Below are 13,879 nucleotides of genomic sequence, written 5' to 3'. Positions count from 1 at the left end.
CTGGACCAAGAAGATCCCCACAAATATGGAAGGAGTTAGAGATGTACCATAGCCTACACGGAACTCCTAGCCATGCAATGGACTTAGAGCTTTACAGACAGAGGACATGCTATCCTGAAATGCCTCAGACTAGAGAACAAAGGCGCTCCCTTAATCTCTGTGCTGGAGTTTGGACACAGAATATCCTGATGATGGATGCTGAAGGCCCAGCACTACAGTTCCAAGGCGGGGCTTTTGGCTCTTGGGGTTGTATTTTAATAGACTCTTGGGAGGTAATTGTAACGTTGAAGGGAGTAGATTCTGAGAGGCTAGATTCTGTCCCTGGCTCCTTTCCTCTACACCCCCTTTGGCCTCCTTTCTGTCGTGAGCTGGGAAGCTATGTGTAATCACGTTTTCCTGCAGCCATCCTCTGCCTACCACAGTCCAGAGATAAGACAACCAAGTGACCACAGACTAGAACCTCTAGGAACCTGAGCCAGAATAACCCCCTACTCTGTTCAGTTGATTTTGTCAAGTATTTTGTCCCAGGGGTGAACTGTTGGCAGTGTTGGCTAGTTTGATGTCAACTTGACACAAGTCAGAGCCACTGGAGAAGAGGGAACCTCAAGTGAGAAAATGCTTTACCAGAGTCACCTACAGACAAGCCTGTGGGGCATTTTCCTGATTTCCTAATCGATGTGGAAGTGCTAGCTTATTGTGGGCAAGGCTATCCCCGAGTTGTTGATCCTAAGAGTCATAAGAAAATAGTTCATGCAAGCCCTGGAGAGCAAGTCCGTAAAGCAGCACTCCTCCCTGTCCCCTGAACCAGTTCCTGCCTCCAGATTCTTGCCTTGACTTCCATGGATGATGGACTGGACTACAGGGTGTAAGATGAAACACATCCTTTCCTTTCCATGGTGTCTTTGGTCATAGTGCTCTATACAGTGTTGACTGCTCCTCTGAGATTGAGGGCTGATTGGAGACTGTGCTTGCTGCCTGAGAGACTGGACCACTAATTGCTAATTCAGCAAAGGGTCCACATTAGAAATCTGAAGTATGGTTTCTACTCAGTGTATGTTGGGGGAATAACCCCCCCCCCAAAGAGCCACTGGGGTGGGGAATCTTAAGACAAACTATGGTATGTCAGGAACTCCCTGAAAAATATGATGGAAGGGAATGGACACAGTCCTAGGAAATCAACAGATGTGACTACAAAGATGATACAAGATTCCAACTAGCAAGACAGGCAAGGAAACCCCTCCAAGGTAGTCAGCTACAGTTCTGACTCGAGGGAGGAGTGAGGACTCTCAGGTCCTGCAGGAACTGTCATCCTGCCTTGGTACTCGGGGACAGAGGTGATGCTGATGTGGTGGTTAGTGTGGAAAGGAACCTCTGTCCTAGAGAAAGCCACAGGGGAAAGTGGAGGAGTGACCTAACTTAGGAATAATGAGTGAGAAAGACCCCTTTGGGCACTTTGGGCAGAACAAACAGGCGCCTCTTGGGCGCTTCATCCAGGAAGGGAGAAAGCACCTGGTGGCTGTCTCTATTATTACTCTCGGCAGGCCAGCAGGGCAAGCTGCTCTGTGTGTGTTAATATTTCTTCCTTAATGTGACAAAACATTTCATCGGTGGAGAGACCGAGCATCCTCCATCCTTCCGTCCTGTGCTCATCTCTATAAGACAATGAGATGAAAGTCCCGTACTACAAGAGTAAGGCAGGTGGTTAGCAGACTCACTACCACAGTTTACAGAAGAGGAAGGCTGCTGAGGCCAGCCCCCCCACTCCAGTGTGAGAACAAAAGAAAAACCATAAAGCCAAGAGGCCCTTCCTGGACGGACTGTCATAGTGACCTGTTGGGAAAGCTTAAGAAAGAAGCTCAAATACCGAACAAGAAACACAAAGAGAAGAGAGATACCCACCCCTGCCCCAAGGACACACAGAGTGTCTGTTGGGCCTTAGGACATGGCTTGGTATGCAAAGGTGCTTATCAGCAAGCCTGTGGACAGGAGCTCATTGTCAGTACCTATGTGGCAGCAAGAGAGCACCAACGCCTTCCTGCAAGTTGCCCTCTACCTCCACCTGTGAGCCATGACATACTTGCCTACACCCATACACATGCAAGCAAATGAATACATTTTCTAAAAAAGTGCTTTTTAGCTTTAGTTCAGACAGTTAGGAACCAGTTGAGGGAGTGCATTCCATTTGTAGCAGCAGACAAAAACCACGGGACTCCAAAGGGATAACCTTCAGAGAGGAGCCATTCAATGAGACTTGGCTGAAGATTCAATGGAAGCATGGTTTCTTGAGCAGCGGGTCTCAACCCCAGACTTTGCTGATGTTTAAGTTCAGTGGATTCCCACTGCACTGCTACCCCCCACTCCCACCCCCCTGAAAGGTCTGACAACTGAGGGCATAACTAGAGAATCATGGGTAAAGGAAATCAGGGTGGGAGCACCACCGAGCAGCATGGAGCACCACCAGGCGTCATCCCTTTCCACGTGTGATCCAGTTACCTGTTTTGATCCCTCCTGACTTGTCAAGGCGCCCAGTGGAACTGGGATTGCCTCAGTCTATCCTTGCATGGCTGCTGGGGCAGAAGTAGAACCTGTGGACACTCAGATCTCCGGGGCCTTCACATGGCTCAGTGGACTTGGCCTCTCCTTCCCCAGGATTTCACAAAAGCCAGGGTCTGTCTCCAGCCTCTTTGCAGCTGTCCCCTCTGCCTGAGGCTTTGGCGCTGACCCGGACAAGGCTCCTGCCCTAAGTATCTTCCTGCCATGCCTCTTTCTTGTGAACCCTTGATTGACATAGATCACTGTCTTCCAGCAATCACCCTACTGTCCAAAGGCACCTGACCCTAGGCTGCATGGATAAATTATCATTCAGCATGCAAATGACAGGAATGCCCCACTCAATTAAAATTTAAGAGAATCTTAGAAGTATGAGGATATCCCTAAATATTGTATAACATATGCTTATACTGAAATTGTCTGAAAAGTCCACTTTACCCAAGGTTCCTGTCCTACACCTTTTACCTTGGGGCTCCCTAGAGTCCTTCCCCACCCAAATCTGGCCAGCTCTAGCCCCTGTAGGCCACCAGCCCAAGCTTGGATGTAGCCCAGGGCGCTCTCTCCTCTCCTCTCCTCTCCTCTCCTCTCCTCTCCTCTCCTCTCCTCTCCTCTCCTCTCCTCTCCTCTCCTCCCCTCCCCTCCCCTCCCCTCCCCTCCCCTCCCCTCCCCTCCCCTCCCCTCCCCTCCCCTCCCCTCCCCTCCCCTCCCCTCTTCTCTCTCTCTCTCTCTCTCTCTCTAGATAGGGGTTTATGTGTAGCTCTGGCTGTCCTGAAACTCACTCTGTAGACCAAGCTGGCCTTGAACTCACAGAGACCTGCCTGCTTCTATCTCCCAAGTGCTGGGATTAAAACTATGCACTGCCCCAAGCCTGGGGTTTTTATAAGGCACGGCTCAGTCAGCATCCATTTCCTTCAAGCTCCCATGGTCCTCTAAGTGCCATGGAATCTGGCCTTCCTAAAGTTTAACTTCAGCTCAACAGGCTCTGACTCCACTTCAGTCAATTTGGCTCCCAGGACCAGGTTCTTTGTATAACCCTGTAGTGAGAATTTTAGTTTCTTTAAAAACCCAGTTCCATTACATGAATACATTTTTGTTTGTTTGTTTGTTTGTTTGAGTCCCAGGTATGAGATACGGAGCTGCCTCAGCTTGTCCACGGCAAGTACCTAAAACAGAGTGGTGTTTTACATACAAACCACAAATCCAGTCATCTACTGTCTTAATCATCTCCAAGTGGCTTAGAATGCATAACACAATATAAATGCCATGGAATAGTTGTTAGGCTACATGTCTTCTGTCTGCACTTTAGTTGCAGCGGCAGGTGTGCATATGCACTTGTGAGAGCACACGTGTGTACGAGCAGAGGACAACCGCAGGCAGTGGCATTTTACGAACTTCCTGCACTGAGGCAGGGACTCTTGGCTTTTTTTTCGGCTGCATCCACCCGACGCGTGTGTCTGACAGCTCCCTGACTCCCTCGTCTCTCTTAGAATCCGCCCTTGGGAGCGCTGGTGGGACAGGCCTCGGAGCTGGATCTCTTGTGGGTTCTGGAAGTTCAAGCTCAGTCAGTCCTCAACCCACTGAGCTTCTCCCTCCAATTCTGCCATTATTGTTGTTGGTAACATTTTGATTTTTGATTTTTTTTTTGAGACAAGGTCTCCTTAAGTACTATGTAGTCCAAGCTGTTTTATAATCCGTCTATCTCAGTCTCCTGACTGTTGAGATTATACATGGGAGCCACCATGCCCAGGTTAAGAACCCTTTTTGACTACGTGGCTGGTTGTAGCGGAGACAGAGGCGACCGCAGAGGGGCAACTGCCTGGTTAAAATGGGGACATTCTCCACCTTGTACCATTGGCATTTGGGGACATGTCACTCTTCACAGGAGTGGGGCATGTCCTGTGCTGTAGGGCACAGCTAAGGAGAGGTATTTACCAGGCTTCTAGCTGTCTTTTGTGTTGACACCATTTGACCTCTGAGATATGGGAGGCATAGAAGGTTAGACACTTGGCTCAAACTTGATGGGTTCCTGGGGTGGATTCCAATTGGGGCTCAAGAGTTATGAGAAGCGCATCTGTTTCTCTCACAGGACAGGAAGCCTGTGGCCTGCAGGCTGCCCACTGGCAACTGGCACTCAGATCACCCTAAAAACTGACCCACCTTTTCCGGGGCTCCAGCAGAAAACTAACCGTGCAGCCTGCAAGCATCCCAGGGACCAGGCTTCAGCCAGAGCTCTAGGGAGGGTACAGCCTAGCAGGACACATGGAATCTCAGAAAGGAGGGGCTGCAGGCCCTAGGGAGGGGTACGGCAGGGTGAGCCTTTGGGGAGCCACTCCCTTGCTCAGCACTTTCACTGGGATTCATACCACATGTGGCGTCCCTGTCACACACTCTCCCAGATGCCAGTTTGGATTTGAACAGAAACTATCAAACTGGTTAGTTCAGGGGTATGTGTGAGGAAATCACAGGAGACTTTTCCAAGGAGTCATTTGCCCCAAGTGAGGATTGCATCTAAAATGTTACTGCAACCCAGCATGGATAGAAAAACTGCTCTGCAGCCCTGGGCCGGACTGACAGTCTGAACACAGACCCAGCATGCGTGCAGGGAAGCTGGACAAACACCAAAGAATCACTCTCTGTCTCCAAGCTCACACTGATGGCAAGTAAACACAGTGATTCAATTAGCAAGCTGGAGTCCCTGGATCTGGACTCCACAACAAGAACCGCGTCCAGATAAAAACAGCAACACACCGACTTCCTGGGATGTCCGTTTCACTTGTAGTTTATATATAGTTCAACAAATAGTCCGGAGTCTCAATTCCCCAACCCCCTTCTAGATCCCCAGCATGACAGACAAGGAGAGCATGCGTTCTCCAACACAGACGATCCAAGAGCTGATCCACTGCTGTGCCCAAGTGAAGTTTGCAAAAACAGCAGCTTGCAAAGCAGTCACCAAAGCTGTCGGAGCTGGCCTGCCTCATACCCACAGCTCGCCTTTCCTGACTGCTCAGAGCCTTTTGATGGTTATGCATGAAAATGTTTTAAAGTGCACGTGGTCTCTCAGGAGATGCTTTGTAAACACAACCGCACACAGAGGAAAGTCACAGGGAAGAGAAAAAGACGTATCTGCTGGGATTTCCGTAACTATTAATGAAGCCAGCAGGTTGACTAAGAGAAGAACCAGCTGGTTTATAGAAACATCCCGGATCAAGATCTCTCGTCCTGCAGATTACTATACTTTAAAGAAAAACAGAACCCTTCCACATAGCCATGCAAGATATCAAAGTCTATCTCCAAGGAGATCTGGCCAGTAGCAGGGCTCGTGAAGAACACTATGAGCTCAGTGATTCCGCTCATCACAGCTGGGCTCCCAAGTCATTAATTCACCGATAACCTCATAGAGTTGTGTTTGTTCTCCCAAGACATAACATCAGCCAGACCGCTCGGGGCTACGTCAAGAGCACAGGTCATTGGACTGAGAGCAGAGCCCTTTCCTTGGTAAACACAGGCGGTCCTTACATGTGGTCAAACATAAGTGTTCTATTTACACAAGCCTTCCAGGGTGCAGCCTCTGGTGCACGGGTAACGAACCTTAATTTATTTGCTTATTCTTAAATAAAAGGGGGCGGGGAGGGGCCCAACCAGCTCCCTGTGTTGCTCATGTTCTCTTAGGAAACTGAAGCTAAAATTTCACATCAAGTCGAAAGGATCTGAACATAGCCAAAGACAGCAACATTATTATAAGTTTTTGATTTTCACGCAAGTTTAGCCAACACATATAAGGGGCAGGATCCACCTTTAGATTCTATTACCCAGAAACAGATTTTTTTAAGTGTAGATCTGGCACTCCCTGGCAAGGATTAAAAACAGGAGAGCTCTGCCTCGCAAACGGTAGGTGTCCTGTGCTGTTCCTGCCCAGTCACCGGGGACAGGCCACACTGCCCCAAGCTGCTTCCTTGGCTATAAACAGCACTAGTGGGCAGCCTTTGCCACCACCAGAGCCTGTGCAGCAGGTGCCTCTGACCAATATCATGGGTATGGGAAAAGACCACAAGAATCATCAAGCCACAGGCCCTTCCAGGGACACTTGGACCGACTCTTTGTTTGCTTTCGTTAAAATGTAGCTGTGTATCTGAATTATGTCCAAGAGGTGTGACAGTCCCGGGCCCTGAGAACGTTACAGACAAGGGAACTGAGATGGGCAGTTTCTTGTTGGTCATCCCTGGGCTACAGTTTCTGATCAATCTAAAACAAAAACCCAAGCAAGTCTGCCACCTCTAATATTTATTAGCCACACACGCCAACAACAACCACCCGTCACCCCTAGCCTCCCACCCCCCGTGGAAATAATAGTCTCAACAAGCAAGTGCTGTAGGTGAGAGTCAGGCTTCCAGTTGTCCTTAGATCCCTAAACTGTGGCTCTGGTTGAAGACTGCACATCTGTAAGCTGCTTCTGGCTCAGGGAGCTTGCATCAGTTTGGAGAATTGAAGTGCCGACAGGGGATCCCCGCGACCCTATCCCTCCCGGAAAGCAAGCTGCCCATTGTATGATCAAAAGTTGCTGATGCCTTCGGATGGCCCGCTGTGATGATGTGCCCAAGCCACCTCGTCTCGTGGCAGCGTAAGGTGGTGCAGCCCCCCTCCCCCCAACACCACTCTACTGTCTTGCCCAGACCCCATGCCCTGAGTAAGGTGCGTTCAGGTGCTGCCCTCCCGGCCCCAGGTCACCACCAATGCTGCAGCCCGGGCTACTCACCCAGCAGCAGCCAGAGGCCGCACCGCGGGAGGCCCCTCAAGCCCGGGGCCATGGCAAGCAGAGCCCCACCGTCCCAGCGCCTTGCCGAGCTCTGCGCCCGCAGGAGACGCGCCGGGGGCGGGAGCTAAGGAGAGACCGCGCCCGGCCCACTGCGGCTCCCACGCCCGCGGCTGTCGAGGGCGGAAGCTGGCGGGCGGCACCTGAGGCTGGAGCGCGGCTGGGACTTAGAGGGGAGCCTCCTGGAATGTCTGCAGGGCCGGATGGGCTTGGAGGGTCTCCAGGTCCCCAAACTCAGCACCTTGCTCTGCCAGCTGGGTTCCGCAGCTATCCTGTAGGCTCTGCAAACAGCCCGTGGTCCCATCTCCTTTTCCCCGTGGGGTGCTGGAGTGGTGGGGCCAAAACCAGCCCTGACAACCAACGTCTGTAGGACAAGAAGTGGAGCCTCAGGAAAGATGGTCAGTGGGAACAAGGCTCCTTGGAGGGACAAAGGTGCGCTTGTCAGCAGGTGGTGACAAGCCAGGGTAGGTTAGCAGAGTCCATGAATTCCGAATTTAGGGACAAAAGGAATTGCTAGGTAAAAAGGTGAGACTTCTGTTGGGGTTGGCTACTGGTCATGACTGTACACAGGATGGACCAGTAGTGGTAAGGGAGACTTGGGTGTGTTAATATGAGCAAGAAAGGCCGTGTAACACCAGCAAGCTGAGAACCCTGGGGCAGATACCCCAAGTACAGGCTAGGCCTGACCTGGAGAGTCAGGGATGCAGCAGCTCAGACTAACTCTGCACACTGGCCCCCCATACACAGGCAGAGACTTCACTCAGGCTGGGCAGGTTTACAATACTGCTGGGTGAGCAGCGTTCCTCACAGCAAGGGGAACAAGGCTAGAGGCTGCTGCCACCTTCTGGCCAAGCGATCAGAACCCTTAACAGCAACCTGGTATTCATCCTGAACACAGGCCAAGCCAACATTTGGGATTCATAAACCTATGTCTTGGGGACCCCAAATGTGCTAAAGTCAAGGGGACATGGGAAAGGGAACACATTCTTTTGGCTTGGCTAGCCCTTTGTTTTGAACCGTATGAAGCCCTACCAGGAGGCCAGCCTCCTTTCATGGACAGATATGGGAGTAAGGGCAAGTCATGGCTGGAAAGCAGCTGAGCCCTGCCTCGTTCAGTCCTTCTTTTCATGTCTGCAGCTCAGAATCTAGGCTGTGAGGCTCCCCAGTAATTGCCCTGAGTTTCTCCCAATTCACACAGAAAGGATGCAACTAGTTGCCACCCGGCCTTAGTGTGGCTGCCCTAGGACTGCAGGTTGGCATCTTCAGTCTGTGAGATTTACTCCTTTCTAACTGGTCATCAGCAACATTGGATCCCCTCTCACATGGGCATGTGCTGACACTGTGTTAAAAGACTGTCAGAGGGAGAGAGGCATTAAGGTAGAAGTCAGCAGGTCTACAGGTCAGTACAACACCTTCAGTGGATACAGTTCCCATGTATACACAGAAAAGTAACCAGATCTCAGCAATTGCTACAGTAGACAGTTCAGGGAGCCCTGAGAACAAGAAATCAAGGCAGCCTGGGGCTGCCTACTAAGTTTCCAGACTTCAGCAGGATGAGGGAAGCCATACTCCAGAGAACCAATCTAAGAAACAGAGAGAATGCCCCGGGAACACATCTGAGAGAGGCAGAGGGCAGGCTTCACACTGTATGTAAGGACACTACCTGAAGTGCGCAGCAGCAGCAGCACTAGAGCATGTGCACACAGTCTGGAACAGCACAGCTTCTGCTACCGTAGAGGGAAACAAACTGCTCAGAGCAGCTGAGAGTGAGCAGGACTAGCCTTAGGCATCAGAGGAAAAAAACCCGCGGCTGTCCCAGTGCAGCCTGAAGGAGAGGGACAGTAAGAAGCAAGACCACACAGCATACGGCAACACGTAACCACCACAGCCACACAGGGCTATAAAAACAAAAGGACAAAGCATCCTAGAACCATGACCCCACTTTGGAGGGGCCTAACTTATGCAACTGTAGTCCCGGAGGAAGAGTGTGAAAGACACCCACAGGGCTACAAACCCAAGAATATCAATAACCCCTAGATAGAAAAAGACTGATCAGGAGAACTGCAGTTGGAGTTCGTCAAAAGACCCTTACCACAGAGACCGCCACCATCATTGCAAAATGCATGAGGATTTTTATTGATCCAACATGTTGGGGACTCCCCTCTCGGCACGCAGGCCAGAGGAGAGACCCAGAACAAAGAAAGAACACACTTTTTATACCTTTGTAAGGGGCAGATTTGAGCAACAGGGTTCTCACTGGTGTAGCAAGTAACCCTTTCAGGCATTGGTTGGTTTGTATAGTGACTAACCCTTTGTCCTAGTGACTCACTTTGCCTGCCCCCATGGTGGGTTACTATGATTTGGTCAGCAAAGTAGTAGTCCATTAACGTCACAGCTATTAACATCAAGGGAATTCTCGCAACAAGGTCAGGGTGGTTTGTGGTCTTTGTCAGAATTCAGTGTGGGGCAGGGGGCAAGAGAATTGCTAATCTTGTTATGGTTATTTCTCTGAGAACAGCTAATATTGTTTTGGTAGCTGCAGGCTTAGTCATTTTGACCGCTAAAACTATGTTTTTACACTTGTTTAGTCAGCCAGCTTCCTTATCTGGCTCTGTACTTATCTGGCCTGCTAGTGCAGTTTGGAGAGTCCTTTTCGAAGGGGGAAGGGACTGGGTGGTCTTGAGTTCATTTTGGGTATTATACTACTAACACCAGCCACAGCGGTAGCCTCACCAGTAAGTTGCCAGAGGAAAGGGGCACAGGCAAACGGGGGCATCTTCACGTGCAGCTGGCAAGAACACCAACTGTTTTTAGTTTGCCATTCTCTGCTGGACAATAGGAGGCTAGACTCTGGCTACTGTCACTGGGCCAGTTGTTCTAAAGCACAGCTGTCAGGTAAGGACTAACAGAAGGCACCTTGGGAACAGTCAGCTTTAAGCATTAGGTTGTCAAGTCTCTCAAGGGAGCTGCTGTTAAAATGCAAATACTCAAGGCTTTCGAGCATCTTGGAACTTTACTCCCTCAAATACACCCAAGGGGAAAACATGCAAAAAGCTCGCAAGAAGTGAACTGTCCATTTGACAGAAGATGATGTGTTCAGCATCACTGGGATAACTGTGTAAAGTAACCCATTGAAAGGAGGGAATTGCAAGCTCTGGCTCTTTGTGGTCCAGCCCACCCTAAACCAGCTAAATGCTTGGCAGAAAACAGGGACAGACTGGAAGACAGGAGACAAGAGGCTGGTGTATGGGAGATATGGAAATAGAACTAAAGAGTTAACATCTCAATGATCTAGAAATGAAGACAAAAACAGCACCCTCAAACCATGGAGCTGAATAAGGGAAAAGTCAGCTCTACCTAGACCTATCACAAACGACGAAGTGAAGTTTCACACATGGGATGGAAGGGACCCTACACACACACACACACACACACACACACACACACACACACTATTACAATTGCATATGTGGGCCAGGCGGTGGTGGCACACGTAAAATGTGTGCTTTTTATTTATTTATTTTTTTTATTTTTATTTTTTATTTTTTTTGGTTTTTCGAGACAGGGTTTCTCTGTATAGTCCTGGCTGTCCTGGAACTCACTTTGTAGACCAGGCTGGCCTCGAACTCAGAAATCCGCCTGCCTCTGCCTCCCGAGTACTGGGATTAAAGGCGTGCGCCACCACGCCCTTAATGTTTCATTTCCTACCAACAGTAACCAGTTCTCTTAACTCCCTGCCAGCCCTCCTTCCAGTTTCTAGCCCAGCCCCTTCAAATGTTTCCCCCAATCCTTTGTTCCTCCCTCAGTTCCCCAGCAGTCTGCTTAAACAGTTCCTTCTCCCAGTTTTCCCAATACTCGCAGCTCCAAACCCAAACAACTGTTGCAGCCTATCCGCTCAGCTCAGCTCCTCCTGGCTCAACTGTCTCCAAACAATCTCCGGCTCAACTGTCTTCTTCTCACTCAGCTAGCCCAAGGCTCTTTCTCAGCCTCAGCCTGCTTTTTTATATTCTTTCTCCTTTCCAGAAATTCAAGAAGCCACCAACACTGAAGGTCATGAGGGTCAAGTAGTTCAAACAGCTAAGAATTCTTAAATGGCCAGTTTACGAGCAACTGGGGATTCTTGAAAGGGCCAGGCACACAGGATAAATCACACTATAGGGGCATACTTCTCATGCCAGTGCTTGGGAGGCAGAGGCAGGCGTATCTCTGTGAGTCCAAAGTCAGATGGTCTACAGAGCGAGTTCCAGGACAGCCAAAGCTACACAGAGAAAACTTGTCTTGAAAAACCCAAACCAAAACCAAAACATAAGCCAGAACAAACAAACAAACAAACAAACAAATGCCTATGTGGCAGCATGTGCCTTTAATCCCAGAGCTCAAGAGGCAGAAGCAGGTGGATCTTTCTGAAGTCAAGGCCAGCCTGTTTTACATAGTAAGTTCCAGGCTAGTGAGACCTTGTTTCCTACAAAGGAAAACAAACCCTCAAACAAACCAAACAAATGCTTGACAATATGATAAATATATTAATGCACAATTAAACTAGGGAACAGGGGACACTAATCCATGTCAGTTTAGAAGCTCTTTTATGCTTTGAAAGGCTAACAATGAAAGAGTTTTCAAATACCTATTTGCATGTTTCTCCCAAGACAATGGTTTGAAGGCTGCAATGGTCTTGTGTGCAGATGAGGACTGGACAGATAAATGGTAGCTATGAGCCACGTTTACAGAAGGGACAGACATGCAAAGCATACATGACGCCAACGCCGGTTCCAACTATGGAACAAGTAGAGGACACATGGCCCAGCAGACACTCAGCTCCCCGCTGTGGCTTAAGAGAGTCTCAGACATCCAACAGCAGTTAGTGCCATGAGTGCACCAGTCAGCCATTCTCCATGACAGACAAGTTACAGAGCCAGCAAAATGCAGCAACAGGTACTGGACCTGGTGAGCAGAGATTTTAGATTCTTGTAAAGCGTTAAAGAAGGCCCTCCGCTACAGAAGAATTCAACCGCTCTGACTGCAGTCCTCACAGCTGGGTGGGAAGGATAACATCTGTAGAGATGGGGCACACATCCCAGATGTGCTGGGCTGAGGGGACAGGCTTCTGAGTATAGTCACCAGTGCATAGCCAGATAAGAGGATTTGGATTGATTCCTGGCACCCGGTCGGCAGGCCATAACCAGCTGTAACTCCAGTTCCAGATACAACTTGTGAGTGTGTGTGTGTCCCTGGGCTAACATCCTGGAGTGTGTAAAATGGAGAAAGTAAGCAGTGGAGTGTTCACAGCTCTCTGACTGCAGAGGTCATATGGCCTGCTGCTTCAAGCTCCTGCTGCCTCCACTTCCCACCATGATGGTATGTTTCTGCTTGGATGGAAGGGCATCTTGGGACTCTCAAGTTCAGAAACTACACAGCTCTGAGGTGGGACAGTGTCCCAAGGGAAGGGCATCCTGAGACACAGGAGTTGAAGAACCACATAGCTGAGAGGAAACCTCCTTAGCAGAGGCATTGCAGCCTCCAGGGGAGGGGATCCCCAGCTGAGCTGAGGAGCTCAGACGCCTCAGCCCGGTTGCTTCTCTTCTTCTCTTCATTGCTTCTTGTCTTCTTCTGACTAGAGTCATACCAGGCAGGAAATCTCATTAAATGAGATTGGAGGGTCTAGGGTGTGGAGGGGTGAATCCAGGGATGGCTGTCCTCTGCTTCCAGGAGCAGACAGAGGGAATTAGATAAGGGGCAGGGCTTACATAGGATTTCTGAGGGGGCAGAGCTTTTCTGGATTGAGGACTGGTGAGATTTCAAGTCCTGAGCGTGGGGAGCTCAGAGATTGGTGGGTTTTCCTGTTCAGGGATTCGTGGCCTTTTTTTTTTTTTTTTTTTTTCACTCTCATTCCCCTGTATCAGGCCCATGGGTTAGGGTGGGAAGTCCTTTCTGGCTGCAGCTGCCTTTTGCCAAGGTATCATCTCTGTGGGGATGCTCAGGGAGGCTGGAGAGGAGAGGCTGCCACTGTGAACAGCTCCTGCATTGCTCTCTGACCAAGGCTGTAGGCTGAGGCAGGAAAGCTATCACCTCCATGGACAGCTCTTGAGGGGCAGTTCCTGCTGATGTGGGAAAGGTGATGTGCCACTGTGGGCAGCTCCTGGGAGGGCTGCAGGCTGAGGAGATGTGGTGCTGCCATTTTGACAGGATCCCACCATTTTTGATAGGGGCCACCATTTTGACAGCTGGGGTGGGGAGTGTCACTGTGGTTGTAGGCTGGGATGAGAAGGAGGGGTTAGCTGCCACTTTGATGGCTTTTGCTGTGTTCTGCTTAGGGACTGCAATTGTAAACTGGAAAGGGCCCTTCATCCCTCACTCATCTGGTTCTTCAGAGTTTCATCATAGCACCAGGGGAAGGTGCTTACTGCTTTCTATAGTCTAAGGATGGACCATAAACTGGTGGCCTAAGCAATTCAAGTGTGTTATACTTGTGGACCTGAGAAGCCTGGTGCAGGTCACTTGGCTAAAAACCAAAGAGCTGAC

The 13,879-nt window shown here is 49.9% G+C and overlaps 1 protein-coding gene across 3 annotated transcripts in view; it reads right to left on the bottom strand.

Annotated features, from left to right (window-relative positions):
• Ramp1 (receptor activity modifying protein 1) overlaps positions 1-7,482 on the bottom strand; it is a 43,747-nt gene extending 36,265 nt beyond the window's left edge. The window contains exon 1 of one of the 3 annotated variants that reach the window (XM_021166279.3): positions 7,304-7,482. In XM_021166279.3, coding sequence (XP_021021938.1) covers positions 7,304-7,355 — 52 coding nt within the window. In that variant the 5' untranslated portion in view covers positions 7,356-7,482. The remainder of the gene's footprint in view (positions 1-7,303) is intronic. The other 2 variants (XM_021166285.3, XM_021166275.3) reach the window with 2 other exon arrangements.
• Positions 7,483-13,879: the final 6,397 nt, after the last annotated feature.

This window comes from Mus caroli, unplaced genomic scaffold, assembly GCF_978045245.1.
Source record: "Mus caroli unplaced genomic scaffold, Mus_caroli_1 scaffold_1, whole genome shotgun sequence".
Taxonomy (NCBI): domain Eukaryota; kingdom Metazoa; phylum Chordata; class Mammalia; order Rodentia; family Muridae; genus Mus; species Mus caroli.
The sequence above is the reverse complement of the archived record's forward strand: the minus strand, read 5'-3'. Positions and strand labels throughout refer to the sequence as shown.